Source organism: Amblyomma maculatum, chromosome 11 (assembly GCF_055883805.1).
Source record: "Amblyomma maculatum isolate TAMU_Amacu chromosome 11, ASM5588380v1, whole genome shotgun sequence".
Classification (NCBI taxonomy): Eukaryota; Metazoa; Arthropoda; class Arachnida; order Ixodida; family Ixodidae; genus Amblyomma; species Amblyomma maculatum.
This window is the reverse complement of record NC_139354.1, coordinates 59,605,730-59,625,247: the sequence shown is the minus strand read 5'-3', so window position 1 is coordinate 59,625,247 and position 19,518 is coordinate 59,605,730. Positions and strand designations below refer to the sequence as shown.

At 44.2% G+C, this 19,518-nt stretch overlaps 1 protein-coding gene and 1 pseudogene across 1 annotated transcript in view; both read left to right on the top strand.

Annotated features, from left to right (window-relative positions):
- Window positions 1–9,943, top strand: part of LOC146173911 (phospholipid-transporting ATPase ABCA3-like) — a 34,111-nt gene extending 24,168 nt beyond the window's left edge. Inside the window, exons 3-5 of the mRNA XM_084585299.1 lie at window positions 1,621–1,794; window positions 4,105–4,318; window positions 9,665–9,943. Of these exons, the coding sequence (XP_084441425.1) occupies window positions 1,621–1,794; window positions 4,105–4,318; window positions 9,665–9,943 (667 nt within the window). The remainder of the gene's footprint in view (window positions 1–1,620; window positions 1,795–4,104; window positions 4,319–9,664) is intronic.
- On the top strand, window positions 5,744–6,963 carry LOC146173912 (uncharacterized; annotated as a pseudogene).
- Window positions 9,944–19,518: the final 9,575 nt, after the last annotated feature.

The window sequence follows — 19,518 nt, the reverse complement described above, 5'->3', positions numbered from 1 at the left end:
GCCTCCCCAACTGGAGTTCCAGTGGGGTCCTGAGTTTGTGGGTCATTGTGTGGGGTTCTGCTCTCAGAGTCAGGTGCCATTCTCTTAGAGCCATTACGTTAGAGCAAAAGAGCAATTTTTCTAATCCTTTTTGTCTAAAACCAGCCTAGTACTGCTCTTAAGGGCCACGTCTGTTTACTCGACAAACGTTATACTCTATGATCCTTTCATATTGAGTTGTACTACATTACGTAGGTGTTTACCAATGCATTTTATTTCTTGAAATTAGATTTGCAAACTTGAAATTAGTTTTTGCAAATAAAGAGTTTTTCTTTATAAGAATAAAATATTATTCTATTCTACAGCGTTCCTCTCTGCAAATGACTGCCGTAGAACTTCTTGGTACCCCGTCGCTGACTTTGCTCATGATTTTAGAACTTTTGTTCAGAATTCTTGGAATTTGCGTCAAGATGTTCGTGACGCTAGCCACATTCGAAATGTTTTCGCGCTTAGTCCGAACGTCCATGCCCAAATACAGAGAAAGGTGCTCTTAGCATTATTCTGCAGTGGATTTCTTTTATTGTGTTGTGTAGTGCTTGAGCGCTTTATAATATTCATGTGGTAGATGCAATGTAATTCAGCCTTGGCCTGAATTACATTGCATCTAAGTTTTGTCACGTGAGTGGCTTATAAAGGTAAAGCGTATGATTAGCCTTATATATATATAAGCAGATCAATTAAGGGGAAATGAGGGCGCTCGTTATAATACATGAAGGAAAGAAGCCAACAGTCGGCAAGGCCAAGGAAAGCGTTGGGGATGGTACTTCATGTATTTGTTTTGTTTACTTGGATAATCACAGAAAGTAGTAATGTAATCTTTATGGGAAAGATAATTAAACACAAAGTAGAACACAAAGTGCCGACTGTTGGCTTCTTTCCTTCACATATATGTGTGTGTGTGTGTGTGTGTGTGTGTGTGTGTGTGTGTGTGTGTGTGTGTGTGTGTGTGTGTGTGTGTGTGTGTGTGTGTGTGTGTGTGTGTGTGTGTGTGTGTGTGTGTGTGTGTGTGTGTGTGTGTGTGTGTGTGTGTGTGTGTGTGTGTGTGTGTGTGTGTGTGTGTGTGTGTGTGTGTGTGTGTGTGTGTGTGTGTGTGTGTGTGTGTGTGTGTGTGTGTGTGTGGTTTCAGAGTAGGCAGGGAATTCAAGCGTGTGAGAAGTGTTCACCGCTAGTGCATATCTGATTTCTTGAAGCAGCGGGTGTAACAATAAAATATGGCGCTTCGTTTACCGACACAAATTTGCACTTTGTTTCGACCACTTACGTAACTACGTGTCGGAAAGAGTCAACGTAATATGACGGGGTACACTAGTTTGCCCGAAATCATAAACAATACACAAATATCCCACTTTCGAAGGTCGCTCTTTCTGTACGCCACAGCACCTCTGTATATCAAGATTAACGCGTCCGTGCTCTGTTGTCTGGTTCTGTAAGTTGGTATGCGAGGTTCGTAATGAGTAGACTCTATTGCGTACACCAGAGGTCGTAGTTCGAAGCAGGAAGGGTTTAGCGACAGGACTTGAAATTATTAGGATCAGGATTGGAATTTTTGAACGCTTCTCGGCGCTGCCGACATTTTCGCAGTGGAGGTAATCGGCGGAAGCTGTCCATAGGTGCAGCACTGCTGGGCTTGCAACCATTTGTGTTTCTTGACGAGCCGTACGCCGGAGTGGACGTCGTATCCCGCAACAAGATCTTCCGAGCCATCGCAGAGATCAAAAAGCGCTCGAAGACCTGCTTTCTTCTCACCACACACAAGTTAGTACCGCGTTAGTTGAAGTCATAAATTCTCATTTTATCTGCACAAAACAAATGCGGTATTCTAAAGGCGCTCAGTGTCTGGCATATGAAAGCAGCGCAACGCTGGAAGCACTTAAATGCTTGGGCGCGCATTACATTGGAAAACATTCAAAACAGTAGAGCGTCCCCCGTGAAAGTTGTAATGCTCTATAACGCAAGTTCATGTGTACTAACTCTTTTTGCGGGGAGTTTATTTTGCATAAAATAGTTGTACACATTATCACGCCGTGACGTCGGAAAAGCACGAAATACTTTCAGCACAATTCTCAACCTTGTTCTTAACTAAGCTAGCTCAGCAAATTCGAGACGCAATGGACACGAAAATACAACGAAACACTTGTAGTAAAGGAAGTGCCATTTCTGATCCCTTCGATTCTACATACCTCTGCGCGAGGAAATATTTCGATGCTTACAGTCAAGAATCGAAGAAGAATGTAAATAACAGGACATACGAAATGTCACGCGAAGGCGCGCACGTACTTCCTTTAATATATTCAAAAACTAAGGGCGCCTTTTTCTTCAGTGCTTCTAAAAGGGCTGCGTTTAGCGCCTAGAGACTGCTGTTTCATGCTTATTGACACTTCAAAAACAATTTCGCAAAGTCTGTTCCCAAAGCCGCAACACCGATTTCGCTTTAGGCGAGATCAATAAAATTATCGTGCTCGCTGCTAAGGCGCAGTGCGTACTATCATGATAGGAAAAGACGATTCGAGAAGAAAAGACTATTCATTATTTACAGTACTGCCTGTTTCATTTCTCATAATTTTGATCTTCCCTCAACGCTAAGCACTATCTATCTAGATTGCCATAGTACGAAGGAATGTTTCACATAGGACTTGACAAGACCTACTCTATCTGACAGATTTCCACCTTTGAACCGAAACTCATTTATGGCAAAACTATCTCGGTGAGATGCGTGCCGCATGAGCAGCGCATTTTGTGACGCTTGAAGTGCAAAAAAATACGGACCTGTGTGATACACAGAACACAGCGCTGACATTCAAGTGGATATAATTAAGAGCACAGGATGAGTGACGTCCCACGAGCATTCCAAAATGGCGGTCGCTCGCGATGGGAGCAGTTTCCCGGTTTCGATTGTTATCGCGTTTGTTTGTAATATGCGCTGCGAGCTAGGTACTAAAGCTTTGCGAGTGGAATCATACACATGTATGTTATTGACAAATATAAAACGGCCATATATCGAATGACCCCCTCATCGCCCCTTTATAAAATAGCAAAATGAGGTTGCGTGAATTCCGGAAGATTCGCTCAGGCCATAGACGTTTTCACAGAAAGTGTCGTCCGAAGGCGGTCGAAAGAAACACGTTTAGATTCACGAATGGAGAATATTTTGGGGTTTCTTCATCCCTGTTGTCAAACAAAGTCAGTTATCCCGGGAGCATGCGTCGCTTGCAGTTTTTATCCTCGCCGCAAAAGGTCGGCTGTGCGAGCAGGGGGTGGCAGCGTCAGGACACTAGAGCGGAGGAGCTCCTGTCCCCATCGCAGCCCGCGGAAGTTTTTTGAAGCGAAAGCTTCACTGGGTTAGCTGCGGTGCGTTTTGCGTACGCCGTAGTTTGACCTTCAGCCGAACTTCAGCAGCGTGCATAGCGGCGCGCGACACGCGCGCCACCATTTTTTGTTGTTCGGTAGTGTGGTGCGCGGAGCGGGTGGTGCTCCATTCTTTTCATCTTCACACACCTGGCAAACTTCATTCGTACCAGTACATATTGCCAATCTCGGCGGAGCACCGCGCATGACGTCATCGCTTAGCCATGTGCCTCACTTTGCATGCGCGGTTCTCATTAGCTGCTGCGTCTCAGCGGGATATTTAATCCGCGGTGTAGCCGTTCGCTTGCAAATGCACATATATACGCTGAGAATTGCGGCGAGCCTGTAGTGCTGTGTCATCGGTTAGGCAACAGCGCTTTGTACGAGCGCTCGCTACTCTCGCCTACAAGCCAATTCTACTCCCCCTGCTGATATTAGTCGTCGTGAAGGAGTGGCACGTTGGAACAAAAACCTCAAAGAGCTTAACGAGCGATATCATTTACCGAAAAGCGAGAAGAGAAATTTTCAAGCGTCGATGCATAGGCGGCGTAGAAGATGCGTCAACAACATTAACAAGAAAACAATTCCTTTTTATTGAAGACTGCCACTGCTTTCTCATTGTATATCCATGCGTAGCAGAGTTAAGCCGCTGCCAATGTCTTACCAAGACTGTACTTGCTTAATAAAGGATGATATCGCGAATTTCTCGCTTGCGTACAGTATGGACGAATGCGAGTTTTCCTGTGACCGTTTGACGATCATGGTGGATGGACAGATGATGTGCCTGGGCACGCTTCAGCACCTCAGGGAGAAGTTCGGCCGTGGGTACAGGATGGAGTTCTTGCTGAAGCACACTGCAGCTGCCGACGCCGGCAAGCTGGCCAAGGCAGTGGAGCAGCAGTTCCCTGGAATTAGGCTCATAGAAGCGCACGAGGTAATACCACTTTTGTAAAGCTATTGTAAAGCGTAATTAGGAAAAGCTTCCGTGGATAGAAAATGGAACGACATGGTAGCGTTGTGTGCTCTGGGAACGCCCTAAAGAATAACGTCTGCATAACACTGTATGGATAGAGAAAAGTTCCTTTCCTTCCTATTCAATTGTCAAGGAAAGGAGAGCAGATATGGTATACGTGTATAGTTTTGCCCCAAAAGAAAAGAAAGTACCAGTTACTATGTTCAATATGATTCACCTAGAGGTAGCTGCTGCGATTAAAAAGGCCGAATGTGTTTATATAGGCACCATGTAATGTTTTGGTGGAAACATCCCGCGCCACCTAGCGTACGACGGGAGCTAGCAATGAGGCGGCTCAGCAGTAGACACCGAGTATGTTGCGGCCGCTCTGTTCCTTTTCTGGCCGCGTTTTTTTATTTGATTGAGTGTGATTTGCTCATATAATTACATCAGTGATCTCGTGCGATGCTTCGGATTTTACGGATGCGAACAAAAATAATAATCAGTGCACGTGCAGCGTGAAAGACTGCAACAATCGCGAAGGGGAGCTAAGCGTTCCGCCCGCCTGAGATACACCGGGAAGGACGATGATAGAAGCGGATTGTGGCTGTGCTTGAATAGAGTAACTTAAATTCGTAACTGAAAGGAAGCAGCGTCTAGAAAAGCAACAATGTCACGCAGCCGCGGTATCGAATTCCAGCCAAATTTCATGTGAGGCGAAATTAAGAAAAATGTCAGTGTGCTTTCCGAAAAGGATCGACTTCTATTGCGGAGTCTGTTACAAATCTTAAATCCAAAATACGCTTATATTTTACAAGTACAGATATGGTCAAGCATAATTATCTCTAATTAGTTCTTGAGGTGCTTACAAGTCGAACTGCGGTGTGTGGAGGCGCATGAGGTCGTGTACACGGAGCACGAACACCATTCTATAGTTCCGTGCCAGACATGTCTTGCACCGACTGCTCAAGCTGTTCACGACATTCTTGTCCCAGACGATAGACCTTCCCATCTTTAGTAGGAACGATTCAAAATCATACTTATAATGACCTTACTGATGGAAGCTTTGTGGTTAAGTGACAGCTTGCCCGCCCGCTTTCCTTACGCTTGAGGTAAGGAGGTACAAAATACATGCCCGTTTTCGTTGATGACGCACGCTGCAACCGCTCAGTACTTACAAACGCCATGATATCCGTAGCGAGAACTGTGCTTACCTTCCTGTAACCTCTTCCGCCCTGTCAAAGACTGCGCACCGCGAACAAAAGTGTTCATCATCGTAAAAAAAAAGCTCTTAAGCAAAACCACGAGTTAAGTATCGTGCTGCAGTTGTCACTAAATACAAAGACGAAAGCAAACAGGCATTCATTTTTTTTCTTCAACTTTTTTCTGCATTTTCAATGTTCGAGTATGAGGTGTGAACATGATAGGTAAATTAAAAGCTCCGTTCACTCACGCGAAATTCGATGTCGTGTGGGGACTTAGCGGTAACGTCGACATCATTCACGTTCTAAACAGGACCATTCTCGAACAGGCAGCCTCCTTTCGCCAGTATTGGTGGTTGGATTAACCAAAGACATTCGTTGGTCTTTAAAGCAGATAAAGGGAGAGCCGAAATGTTTTGCGCCGTACAATGTGAATGCATCCTAACTGCGCCTGCCGTCTCACATTACTCAGCGCAGCATTTGGCAGCGCTCCAATAGGCGCCACCTAGCCATTGCACGGTGTCTATTGGACACGAAATGAAAGCATAAAAAGACATTTTAACTCGATTTTAAAGAACGTTTCATTTGAATTCGGCTGTATAACGAAAGTTGAAAAAGAAAACGCTACACGCTTTGGCGTAACAGGGAGCCTAAACGCAGCGTAGAGGACTCGAGCAAGTTTGTCACCGACATGCTCGGTGTCAGCGAAAGGACTGCGTTCAGGGTGAGGGAGAAAGTTAAATCTTCGCATTTTTCGGGTGGCAAACTGACGACGCCGTTGCGAAAGCGCCCACGCAATGCAGAGAAGAGAAGACGCAGCGCGAAGTTTGGCAGCTTCACGTTGTGTGCACTGAGATCTTGTGTGCACGATTTCTTTCGCTGTAACAAGATACCGACTGTCGAGATGATATAACTACCGAGTTCTCGAAGCGTATGGAAATTTCACCACTATGGCGGTGTACTGTGAGTCGCCTGCTTACCGAGATCGGCTTCAAGCACGAAAAGAGAAGCCGCAACTCGCTGCCTATCGACCGAGGTGACATCACCGATTGACAGAATCGCTACCTCCGTGACGTGTAGCGCTACCGGGTGGAAGGCCGAGAGGTCTTCTACCTGGACGAGACATGGGTGACGGCAGGACACACTCGGTCGACTATGTGGACAGAGACCGTGGTACAGAAGACGGACGTCTGTTCGCTCGAGCAAAGGCCTGACGACGGGTCTAAAACAACCTTTTGGGAAAGCTCAGTACCTGATCGTCACGCACATCGGCAGCAAGGACGGCTTCGTTGACGTCTGCTTGGATGTATTTCGAGGCCAAAATACAGGCGACACCACGAGGAAATGGACGCCAATCACTTTGAGGGCTGGTTTAAAGACGTTCTGCAGAAGTTGAAGAAGACGGAGTTTTCACTTGCGAGCTAGCAAATCTATATGCGCATCGTATCGAACGTTTATTTTGAAACTGTAGGCAAACTATATATAAATTCGTATTTATAACAGATGTGACACACTGCTGCTTATCTTAACGCCAACTCTCACACGAACATTGCCACAACATCAAGAAGCAGGCCCGCTTGTCAAAACATGCGCTAAATGGCAGCAGCGCTATCCCCGACTCAGCCGCCATGTAGTGCTGCCGCCGCGCCACCTATAGGAGTTAGAACGACCGAATAGGTGCTATGGGCTAAGAGAAAATGGTATTATCTTTTAAATCCGTTTAGCTATCATGACACGGGCGCACTCTTATATTTTAGCCCTACTCACGTCGTACGAATCTTTGATGCAGATATTTAACGTGTCACTTCGACGCCAGTGCGCTGTCTTTGATGGCCAAAGCCCGCACTGCATTTGGACCCGGTCCCAGGAAGCCACTGTGATTGTGCTTAAGCGCTATATTGTGTCTTGTCAGGTTAAGACTATTGTTAACCGCAAGGAACTGTAATGGCTGAAGTTAATGCGGCGAAATTGTCCCGTATCCTCCTAGATATTACTGATTATTCCTTCCCCATATAATGCCCTATGGCTGTACATTCTAACATAAATTTAGCGAACACTGAGTAAACCTCTTTTAGTGAATTATGGTGGAGATATAATGGCTTCACACCTTTATCTCTCATCGGAGCACTCGCGTCATGGCAGCAAAATTTCATAATCTGTTTTACAGTTACATTCCGAAGAAAAACATTTCTGCTGGACGATTAAGGTTGAGTAGTGTTATTATCTCTATTATCCGAAGACACTTTGGTAAGGTTATGGCGATCGATGTGAAGTGCTCACATTTTTAAAGAGTGTTCGTCATCCTTTCAAATGGTCTAGGCATTACCAAATGCACCATTCGTATAAAAGTAGCGCTCTTTCTGAAATATGCATAAACAACTAGAGAAACTGTCACTCTAATTGTCACTCTAATATGCCACCGTGTTTTGTATTTTCTATCGTAGCGGTAAAGATGCGCCCTGAAGCGTTGACCGTAAATATTTCCGTTGTACTAGCAGGTCAGCTGTGGATGCCTACGCTGACAATGGCGCTACTCTTGTATGCTACATTTTTGAACATTGTACCACTGAAACTGTTAGATTTTTTCCGGCGTCTTCCACTAGGGAATCTGTCATAAGGTTAGTCCCTTCCCAACCACAAATTTGAACTACCGAGGGAAATATTGTTGTACCAAAGCATTCGTGCGCTCAACACCAGCAACCAAGAATGTTGTCCGACAGTTTTATTTGTGCTTAGGTAGAAACCTTTCCGATTAACTGAATAAAAGTTGGCGCTTCAGCTGAGTATTAGGTCCTTGTAGAGAAACCTCACCTGACCCACTTGCTGTGTCCCGAGCTATTGTAAGCGTTGTATTGCACTCGCGTTTGAAAAACAAGAAATCATTTTGTTTGATATAACAGCGCATCGCATGAGGACGCAGAGCGAGGGATATACACCGCTCTCATCTACAAATGATTTACTTTCAGACCTAATTATATATATATATACGAATTATATGAATTATTTGTCCTTTTTTAATCGCTGCCATGGGGCCAGCTCCTCGTTCTATAACGCGAAGAAAAAGAAAGCAATGCAGTTGTTCTCACTACATAAGCTTTTCAATAATATTTCCTAGGGTACGATTTTCACTCTTTATGCGAGTGCAGCACATATCGAACTAAAGGTCCCACCATTTTTTATATTCTTTCGTGCATCCCAGGCAGTGAGATGGCCGGCTGTAGTTCTTGGTTTATACATACCCTTTTATGTCGTCTTAATCACTGATTCAGGCCCCACCCTCTTTCACCCACAACTTATTTCACCAACTACAATGAAAGCTCGTCCACTAACCCCTCAATAATTATATTTTTAGGCTTTGCTTGATATTAATGACTTGGCTCCTCCAAAAAGCCACTGACACGGCTAAGCACTAACAGCTTGCACTGAGCGAAACAGACTTTTGACAGCTAAGAATATTGAGCTGTCTATTTCGGCGTATAATACGAGTACTGAAGATATGGAGTAGCTATATTCATGTCTGCTTCTTTGAGTTATCAGCGTGCCAGCAATTTTCGATTTTGTGTCCATGAGTAAGCCTATAACCTTCATTCATTTTTGTTGAAAATCATATGAAAGAACGATGTATAAGACCAGTTTGGCGAGGAGGGTATGCATACGGGCTCAAAATTTAGTTTTTTGATGCAAAATCTACATTTTAGATGTATGCATTCACACATTTTGCTTCATCGTGTGAACTGCGTACTAGCAAACTATGGAGTTGTTGATAAAGAGCCTATAGATTCACCAGCCAGGATACGGCGGTCCATCTTCATTTGCTTCAAAGTGCCGTTATGCATATATGGGTTTGGCATGTTAACAATAGGCTGTCCAATATTTGTAAGTTGCGGCAGAGTTGACTATGGGTGCATTGTTAAAAGTTCAGCACCACTGTCAATATTACTTTCGCTCCCGCAGGAGTCTGAACAAGAATAGTTTCACAGTTGCACTGAAAGCCTAAGCAATGGTTCAAATAAGCCCATAGACATTAAATACTTCTGCCCTTACCATCAGCAGCCCTCGTATCACTCCCAATTGTAGATGCACAACGGTAAAACTTCATTCTCCTTCTATCGTTTGCTGCTCGCAGAACTTGTTGTCCTACCACCTCGAGGAGCGCATTCCATGGAGTACTCTCTTCACCAAACTTGCCAAACTGGAAACTATGTTCGACCTGGAGCACGCCTTGGTGGGCGAAAATTCACTCGAGCAGATATTCCTGGCTTTTGCCAGGATGCAGGGAAGGATCGCTCGGCCGGGCAGTGATGGTGACAAAGTCGTACCACCACCCATTGTCGTCCCTTCGACAGAGCTTGATCCTTCGGTCGCCTCCTCGGCAGCACCGACTGCATCTACTCACATGATTTAACGCAGTTAGAATAAATCACTTGATTAGAGCTGATCCCTACAGTTGCGTCCTACGCAAACCACTTTAAACCGACATGTAATCTAAATAAAACACGGAGAGGCACTCAAGCTGGTACTCTAAGATAACGACTTTGCAGCATAAATGGCTGTCATTTACTGGAGCCTCTTCGGGATCTTCTTTCGCGTCCACTTTGCTCCTCCTTAGCCAGTATTTTTCTCCTATCTTGTCGTGCATACATAGTCGCACACACTTGCAAGGTAGCATAACATATGTAATGCCGCCCGGCTTATATAATGACCTGTTTAGGCAGGCGATAGAAAATGAGTACGTTGCCTACGTGCAACTTGCCTTACTCGGGGTTCAAGGGCCCCTTAAGAACCCTACTGAAAAAGCAAGTTCTACGGGGCAATAACATCACACAATCTGAATTAATCGCATATACCCTCATACGGTGTACATCATTATTATAAAATATCTCCCACAATTTATGATCATATGCAAGAAACTATGAGGTCCTATGCAATTATATGTGATTTGTACGTGATTTCTTATGTGAATTGTATGAGAGTGTGTGAGAAAATGTGAGGTTATTGCCTCATAAAATGTCTTCACTAGGGAATGTACTCGGTTCTCAGCCATCCAGTTAGTAAAGATGCATGAAATGGCAAAGTGAACTCACAGATTTTAACAAGTACTCAGTACACGTCTATGTAACATGCCAACTAACACCTACCTGCGACTACATTGCCGACATCGGGTTTCCAGGGGTACAAGACATTTACCTGGTACGCGTGAAAACCACACTTCTTCTGTGTCGTCGCTGTGAGCAAGACTCGGCGAGAATGCCTTTGACCGGTAGTAATTGACGGTTTACAGTGACGTCCACGTAATGGTCGGCGGATTGTGCGATCTAATCGAGCAACACGTAAACGACAACGTTTCACATGGGAGGGTGTGATAATTAAGGGAGTTCTACTCAAAAGATCTCTTGAGTCTTTAACCGGCGGAGATACCCGCTCAAAGCATGTATGCATACTCGTAGGGCTTCGTTAAAGTGGAGCTTTACATCTATGCCTGGCGCTCTTGGTCATAAAACTGGCAACTAAAGCCAGCAGGTTAATGAGCATGTGTACTCTGCAGTGGAAGCGCGCAATAAAAATGATAAGGTGGTTATGCGAGAGGTAAAGTGCATCAGTATGCACGACAGTCCGCAGGGGGAACCGAAAATATGAGTCATTAATGCTTTCACATTTCACGGTAGGAGCCTAACTACACGGTGCGTAGGTTTTACAATTTGTATATATTTACAGCTCCCGAAGGCCGCTGTAAAATATTTGTAGTATAAGGTTATATGATGCAATAAATTAAACAACGCAGACCTGAAATGTAGTTTAGGAAAGAATGCACAAATAAACGCAAAAATCACATCTGTATTCTGAAGGTTTTCGCTCTGAAATATGCCATGTGATACATTTAAAAGCCGCCCGGGAAATGTTTTCCCTCACACGGGTTGAGTGAGCATCATGACCCAAAATACTGCGCATTACTTTTAATTATGAACTATTCAGGTCGTATGCAGTGGAAAATATATATTGAAATAAATACGTCATAATTGATATGTATGGCTATATAGAAATGAAGCAAAAATAATTTGTGTAATTAGAGAGCAAAGTGCATTGGCACTCAAAACATTTCCGTACAGCCTCATGAAGGGGTGAAGTGTACTAATTCTTTACTGCGTCTCTGTCAACGTAATGCTCTCCCTATGAATCGAGCCACATGAATTTCGTATGATTCGCTTGGCATGCCCAGTTGAATTCCGTCCGCACTGCGTCAAGGAAAAGTGCGGTTGCTAATGTCCTTGGTTGTAAAGGATTTGTGGTATGAAGTTTCGTAAGTAACCGTAGCAATCATTCCCCGAACGCAATGTTAAACAGTCTGTTGTGGGTCATGACTATATGTCTAGATGGCTATATTCTGTTTAAAACATTGTCTTTCTCAGTAACAGACACACCCCAAACTGGTAAATGTTTCCTCAGCGAACAAAAATACTGAATGAAATAGGATATGTTTTATGTAAAACAATGTAAAATGCATTTTCATTGTTTTTTGAGGTTTGAGCATGAACTAACAAGGTCGTCACCTGGATATTCAGTGCACCTTTAACGTGCACTGATATCGCACAGAGTACGGCGTCTTTGCATTCCTATTCGATTAAAACGTGGCCGCCATGTTCGGGTGTACACCCGTGCATGTTGGTTCAGCAGCCGAACGTCAAAAAATATTCGCACATTTGATATATGCATTTACACATAAACCACATATATAAATGAAATTTAGGAAGTAGTCTCAATTTTAAGAAAGTCCGGAGAGTACAATATGGCAAGCTTTCCAAGTGAGGCTATAAATTAGGCAATCATTCATAGAAGACGAATATTTGGAAAGGTATAACTTAATCCATATACGTATAAATAAAAAAGTCTACGAAGAAAACTTTTCTACTCACGAGAGAGGAATTACAGGCGGTTCGAGGTTTTTGATCGTTTGCGCTGTAGAAATGAGTACGTTTATTTTGAAAGGCAATCATATGCGGCAAGTCTTTCTGGAAAGCTAGGAAATGGGCATATGTGGCAAATTTTAGGCCAAGGTTAGAACCAGCGCCGTTAAAGAAAACGCGGTTTAGGTTTTGCATCTTATAGGCAATGCCTTCCTAAATCGTCCTTATTAGGGAGAAAATGTCTCCTAATTGTGAACAATTGTGTGTTACGAGTGTTTATCTATTAACAAACAGTTAATAGATACAATGGACGCCCTATATAACCTGAGCCTTTCTACGAATCTGGAATGATCATGCCCTCAAGCAGACTTTCTCCTCTTGCGGGACTGGAACCTGCAAAAGAACATGTTGAAAAATTTTGGTAATGTAGTATATAATTTCACCACCTTGTGGTTGCAGGGTGCGCCTGAGAGAGGTGCACGAGTCTCTAACTTTGTCTCTCTACGAGGTGGCAATATGTTTCAGAACATTTGAGAAGATGCCTTAGATAGAGGTTAATTCCAACTTGAGTGCGCTGAAGGCCATTTCACCAAAAATTCTGGCATCGGTACTGTTAAAAGGATGAGTGGAAATGTCTCAGCTGGGTGCCAGTGGTCGGTGAGATGGTCGTGAGCTTACCTGTTATCGGGCAGCAAAACGGCAAGACGCGACGGAATCCCATGGCTTCACTAGCAGACTTTGCAATGGAGGAAGCATATTTAAAAGGCAAGGCTGTAATTAGAATGCAGCCCTCCAGATCTCTTGTTACCAGGTTTGAACATTATGCCCTATTCCAAGCAATAGCTTCTGTACGGCTTCGTTAAAGGAAAATTTTTTACCTGTGTTGGGCATTCTTCCTTATGATGGAGCACACGACGGAAAGCTAGTAAATATGTGCGGAATAAGACACGCACTCATAAATAGAGCAGTGATTGAGCAGCAAAATTCAAGTACACAAAGATACGCGCAGAGAGCAGTTAAACGCTCTTCTGTCGTAGTATTAAAGACGGAGTTTAAGCTTTTCATATTTTGTGTTATATCTTGAGAAGAGAACATGATCTAAGCTGTGTTCGAACTACCTCAAACTAGACACGAAAACGTTTGGTATGGGCTTTGTGATGGAACATTTATTGAAAGCACAATTGAGGCTGCAGAAACGTCTGGCAAGAGAAGGAATATCTGAGAGATTACGTAGAAACGCATGCACTCAAAATTTCCTTTATTGCCTCAGAAGAGAATGCTCAAATTGGTTGCAGTGTTGATAAAAATAAGCCCTTATATCTCCTTTGTTGTCAGTGCAAAGGTCATAATCAGGCCCACAGAACTACGTCTGTGTCTTTGTCGGTGCAGTGCTGGCGTATACTGCAGTAATAACGATAGGCTCACACTTCTGTTCGGAATTTTGATAACGAGTTATTTTCTATGTTCAAAAAATTGACTTGTTTTATTTCCGCGCGTGCCTTTGAAACACGTTGACATTGTGGGGTTTAGACAAGCACAACAACGCTTCTTGAGTGACATCGTTGGAACTAACGTCGGTACCAGCAATGCAGAGTAGATCTTCCGGTAAATGTGCAAAAGGGTTGACGCTTGTGAGGTATGCCCATTTCATTAGCCAAAATTTGCATCTTGGCTGTATTCTAAATATAGTAAAATGTGAACAAAGCTATCATTACTTGACTAGTTTTCCTAACACAGGTCTGACTGCAGGATGAAGTCGAAGAATGAAGTTTGCGAACACTAGATTAAGCTGTTAGACTTATAAATCAACCGGGCTGTTCGAGGAACTCAGTAACCAAAGCAATATTAATTTCTGCCAGGGATACAGAGTAAAGCTCCATGAAATGAATATTCATATCTGGAATTTTATTTTGTCAACTCAGTCTCAGGTAGGACGAGTACAGAGCGAAAATTGATTAGTACTTTCGAACCCGCCACCCTCTCGCCTACCAGCGTAGAATTAGTTTGAAATATCTAGGAGAGTAAGTGCTATTAAAGGTAACCCTCGTCCAACAACGAAAGTAACCAAGTTTGGTGCACGTCCAAATGCTGGCAAAATTTTCGGCTCACTTTGCTCAGTGACCTGTCATTTACTTAACTTTTCCTAGTATTGATATTGGAGGGGATTCATATCGAAGTTCTGTTTTAAAGATATGCCAATCTAGCTGCTATAGCGGATGTTGCATTTATTCCTCTACCGGTTGATATAAGTGAAAAGTTTGGCTAACCGTTTTACTGCATCACGAAAGTATTTGTTGAGAACATGTTGATATTTACAAATATATGTGCTTGTTTGCAAGTGGAGTGAATTTGGAAGCCAGATACTCAACTTACCTGCCGACATCCTTGCCTGCCCATTCAATAAATATTTATTTAGGGCATCAAATATTTAGATATACTAAAGCTTTTTCCTCCAGTTCACACGCATTCATCATCTTCGTAGGAGCGCTGCCAATCGCTATGGAATATTTGTACGTGCCTATGTGTCTCGACTAATACAAAACATTGCATTAAAGAGCTTCTGGTATTTTTCCACGGAGAGATTTTTCGTATTAAAATTCTGTGTAACAAAGCCTTGACTTGCTTCTCCTTTTTACATTGGATGCGCCCACTGAAGATCTCTGTTTTGAGGCACCACATTTAGAGGTCAGAACATTATGCTCAGAAATAAAGGGAGAAGAGAACGACGCATAATGTCTGCCAGAACAAAAAGCGTTAATGTACGTAGTCATGCTTGAGCACAGCCACAAGCACTAAAATACACCTCGCATGAAAATAAATTCCGATATAAAACAGACGCCACAAGCAGGCGACATCTCCAGATGCGCATTTTCCCGATCCCGATCTGCCATTCTTCCCCCACCTTCTTTACATGGAAGGCTGAGGTTTACAGCTCACTATCGCGAAACGAGTAATGGCTTGCCTAGTGGGTGCCACGGCCGCTCGATGGAAGCGCTTCCATCGAGCGGCCGTGTAGGTGCATTCAAGTCCAGTATTCTAGTGCATTTGTATTGTGATACAGCAAGAGTATATATGCAGATACGTGCATTTGCATATTAATTAGTATTCTCTCAGCTTCAGGTATATAGCGAATGCAGCTTTGAAAATTATTTCTTCGGCTCCATTGAGTAGTAGTGAGGGGTACCATGTTAAACTAAGGAGCAGCATTCTGAAACACAAATTCGAGCAAAGATACCTTTATCCGCACATTGATAAACTTCAAAGCGCAAGCCAGATATATGCTGCCTCTTCCCTAGGTAACCCACATGAGAGCGATACGATAGAGAAATGGGGGATTGTGTTCAGGTCTATCTCTAGCAACGCCCTTATACAACGCCTTAAGACGAACCGGGAAATCACAACATGGGCTGCCCAGCTTCTTATCCACAGTGTACCGGCGTAGGTATCGGAAAATGTGTCCTAACCCATTTTGCAGATTGGGCCCACATTGCGTGTAACATAAGCAAGCAAACACTGAAACCTAAGTATGTTTTTTTTGTAATGTGTGAGTTGGCCATTAGGTTGTTGCATACCCTAATGTGAATTTCCCGAAAAAAAAGTTTTCGAGAGGAGCTGACAACGGCCTTTTCCAAGCAGTTCTTAAAAAGACAGTTCGAATAAAATATTTCCTTACTTACGGTCGCGGTTATATGAGCGCAAAATGGTCACAAACACTGCAGAAGGAAAAGTGTTGTATAATATCATTATGCACTAACGTGTGTTGTATGTGGATTGCAAGGGAATGTTGTATTTTAGCTGCAAAGCCGGGCAATGAGAAAATAAAACACAAACTCTATGAGCACAATGTGATAGGCCCAGGTGGGATGAACGGGGACATGGAAGGGCACGGCGTGACGAAACAGCGTGCGTGAAAAGACCACAGGAAAAACAGCGCAAGGAAAAGCTGCACAAGCAGAAAACAAGGCGAGAAAACTACAAGCATACAGGATGGAACAAAACAGCACACCAGAGAGGGCAGCATAGGAGCAATATGACATCAAGACGAACAAGTATAGAGAAAACAGATAATGAAAAAGATTGTAGAGGTTCAGCTATCCTCTAAGTTAAACAAGTGTTAGCCATTTGCTGCAGCCGCAGTCACTGCTACCGCTTCTATCTCGGCTGGCTTCCGCGCTTCGGAAGCTTCCCGGAAATGGGCTTGTTAGGCAAGGTTGATTTACACTTTGTTCTTTGTACCTATGCAATGCTTACTTATTGATATGAGATAATTTACTGAAAGTTCTGATAAAGTATATGATTGGCAGTTGGTCTCCATAGAAAGGTATAGTAAAAGGAAAACACCGAATGCCACAATTTTGTTCATGCTGAGAGCATGACCTGCCCATTTTCATCGTCCCATAAATTAATGTTCCACAAGAACACAGCACCACGTGTATTCTCGAAATCGTACTTTGGTGATAGGGATATAAAGCATTATGTTTCCACAAACACCAGAATTCTTTGTAGGTGACATAATATAATTGATAATGCCGATTTGACTGTATGATAGATAACCTAATAATTAGGACTCAGTGTTGCTGAAATAATTTGAAATTTGAGATCGCGGCGTCCAGCTGGATCCAAGCTGCACAAAAGGAGCTGGTGGGTTGGCCTCTAAGAGTCGCTAAGAGCCACAAGCTCCCGGCCACCCTGCGCGATATCGAGCCAACCATCAATATAGACTATAATAAGGCTCAATGATCCTGTTTTTGCTTGTTCTTAACTATTGCAAATGGAGTCTCACGTTATTGTTGTTTACGCCCGAAATCATTAGAGCAGCCCACGCGGAATGGGCCGCCGGCGAAAAGAACAAAATTCACGGTTCCACGCACGGTGTAACGCTCTAGCAGCTAGCAGCTCGTGATAGTGGTAAAAAAGAAGAAGTCTAATCCGGAAGCGAAGTGTGCGGACGTGCCTGGAGAAGAACGGTAAGTCGACTGGCGACCTTTGTATTCTTTCGTACGTTTCGTACTCGCCCCCTTAGTACTGATATTAATACTTATGTTAGTATCGTTATTAGTAGCCACCTCTATCGGTGTCACGTCGAGGAAGGGATGCTGACAAAGCCTACGGTTTTTAGACAATCTTAACGACGTTGCAGTCTGAATGACTTCGTTTCTTACAAAAAGTCGTTACAGAAAGCGAATAAGGCTATGCGTTGCCCAAAACCTAATGCACAGGTCTGATTATGCCGACCGTATAAATAAATGCAAATTTGTTTAACAGGAAAAAAACAGACGCAGTAGTTCTTAACCCTTCTCCGTGAACACCAGACGGCGCCATAATGGAAGGGAGGTAGGTGGGAGTGAAATTGTAAATAAAACCTGAGGTGTTGTAGTTATGGGCTGCGAAGGTATTTCGACCGCCTGGGGATCTTTAACGACCTCTTTGGTCACACCTCACACGAATGCCTTTCTGTTTCGCCTCCATCGAAACGCTGCCATTCGGCGGTCGAATTTGAACTTGGTTACTGTTGTGTCGGCGTGGCTGCCATGAACGCCACGTGGCCCGCCGAACGGCGGCGTGCAGGAAAAAACAGAAGCCGTACTCCACGACAGCCAAACGCAGACGGAGCCTTTAATTCATGAGAGAAGGTGCAGGACGGGAGAGAGGATGGTGGCGCGGCCACTGCGCAATCCTTTGTTTCGAAACCGAAACCAAAAGGACGATACCACATCACCCCCCCCCCCCGCCCCCCGTTTTATACCATATAAATGCTACCACAGTATAAATGCTACCACAGTTACTCGGATTAAGTATTTGAGCCTCAGAAATACAGTGACGCCCAAGACATCTTTCTAGATCTCGTATTCCAGTAGTGCAGAGAAATACGCAGAAGGTTGGATAACCACCAAGTATGAGTTTTCTTTTCCGCCTTCATAAAGAGCTTTCTGATGTAGCGTTCATAGGCGTTCATAGCCTGTGCTGGTTTCAGCCGGCAGAGAGTCCCTGCTAAGCAGTGGAGGTCTTAGCGTTTTCCTTTTTCCAGCGCCATTGTGCTGCACGGTCTCCTAGCTCAAATTTTGCAAGTGTGCTGCGGGGCTACGGGACAGTTTTTACAACGCGCCGCTAGCACCACCTTGCCAGGCATCACCACGCAGCCTTGCCAAAACCCTTGCGCCGCCAAAACCACCTAGATTGTCTGTGGCGCATTACGCATTCAGACCGTGTGGTCGTTTAGCCACTCTAAAATATATTCAGGTTTGTCTGTATTGTTGAGTGCGAGCTTCTGTACTTCATTACTGCTGTAGTCTAGTGCGCTACGATCCTCTCCGAAGAGATGGAGCAGTTCCAATCTTACTTATTCTGCTCTCCGGTGTTTTCATTTATTTTCATTTATTATATGTTCTGTTAAAAGTTTAATTATCATTCGTGCGCACCACCGTAAAAAGCTGTTCAGACTTCATAATAGCAGTCTGAACAGCTTCTCACGGCGGTGCGCACGAATACTAATTAAACTTGTACCAGAAATAATCGAATGGCCCCACCGTGGCGGGGATTGGTTTATAGGAAGGGAAAGGCGCGGTAACTGTCTCACTTGTTTGCTGTGGACACCTCAACCGCGCCGTAAGAGAAGGGAGGAAGGTGGGAGTGAAAGTGGAAAGAGAGAAACAGGAGCCGTAGTGGATAGCTACGGAGTAATTTCGACCACCTGGGGATCTTTAACATGCGCTGACATCGCACAGCACACGGACGCCTCCGTTTCGCCTCCATCGAAACGCAGCCGCCGAGGTCGGGTTCGAACTAAGGTACTCCGCCCCGACGGGGTGGTGCAGTGGTAAGACGCCCGACTACTATGCGGGTTGGCGGCGGTGGGGAGGGTGGCTGATCCTGGCCTTGATAGGGCTGGGACAGGTAGGTCACCGCCGCTTACGACGGGGGCTAGCCTGCCGCCAAATTTTTTATCTGTTGTAGGCCGTCATTGCACCCACTACCGCATCGGTGGTGGACGACGGCTGTTGCGGCGTGCGTCTTTTTCACCCTCTTCATTTTCTTTCTTGTCTATTTTCTCTTCTAACCGCACGAGGCAGCAGAGGTG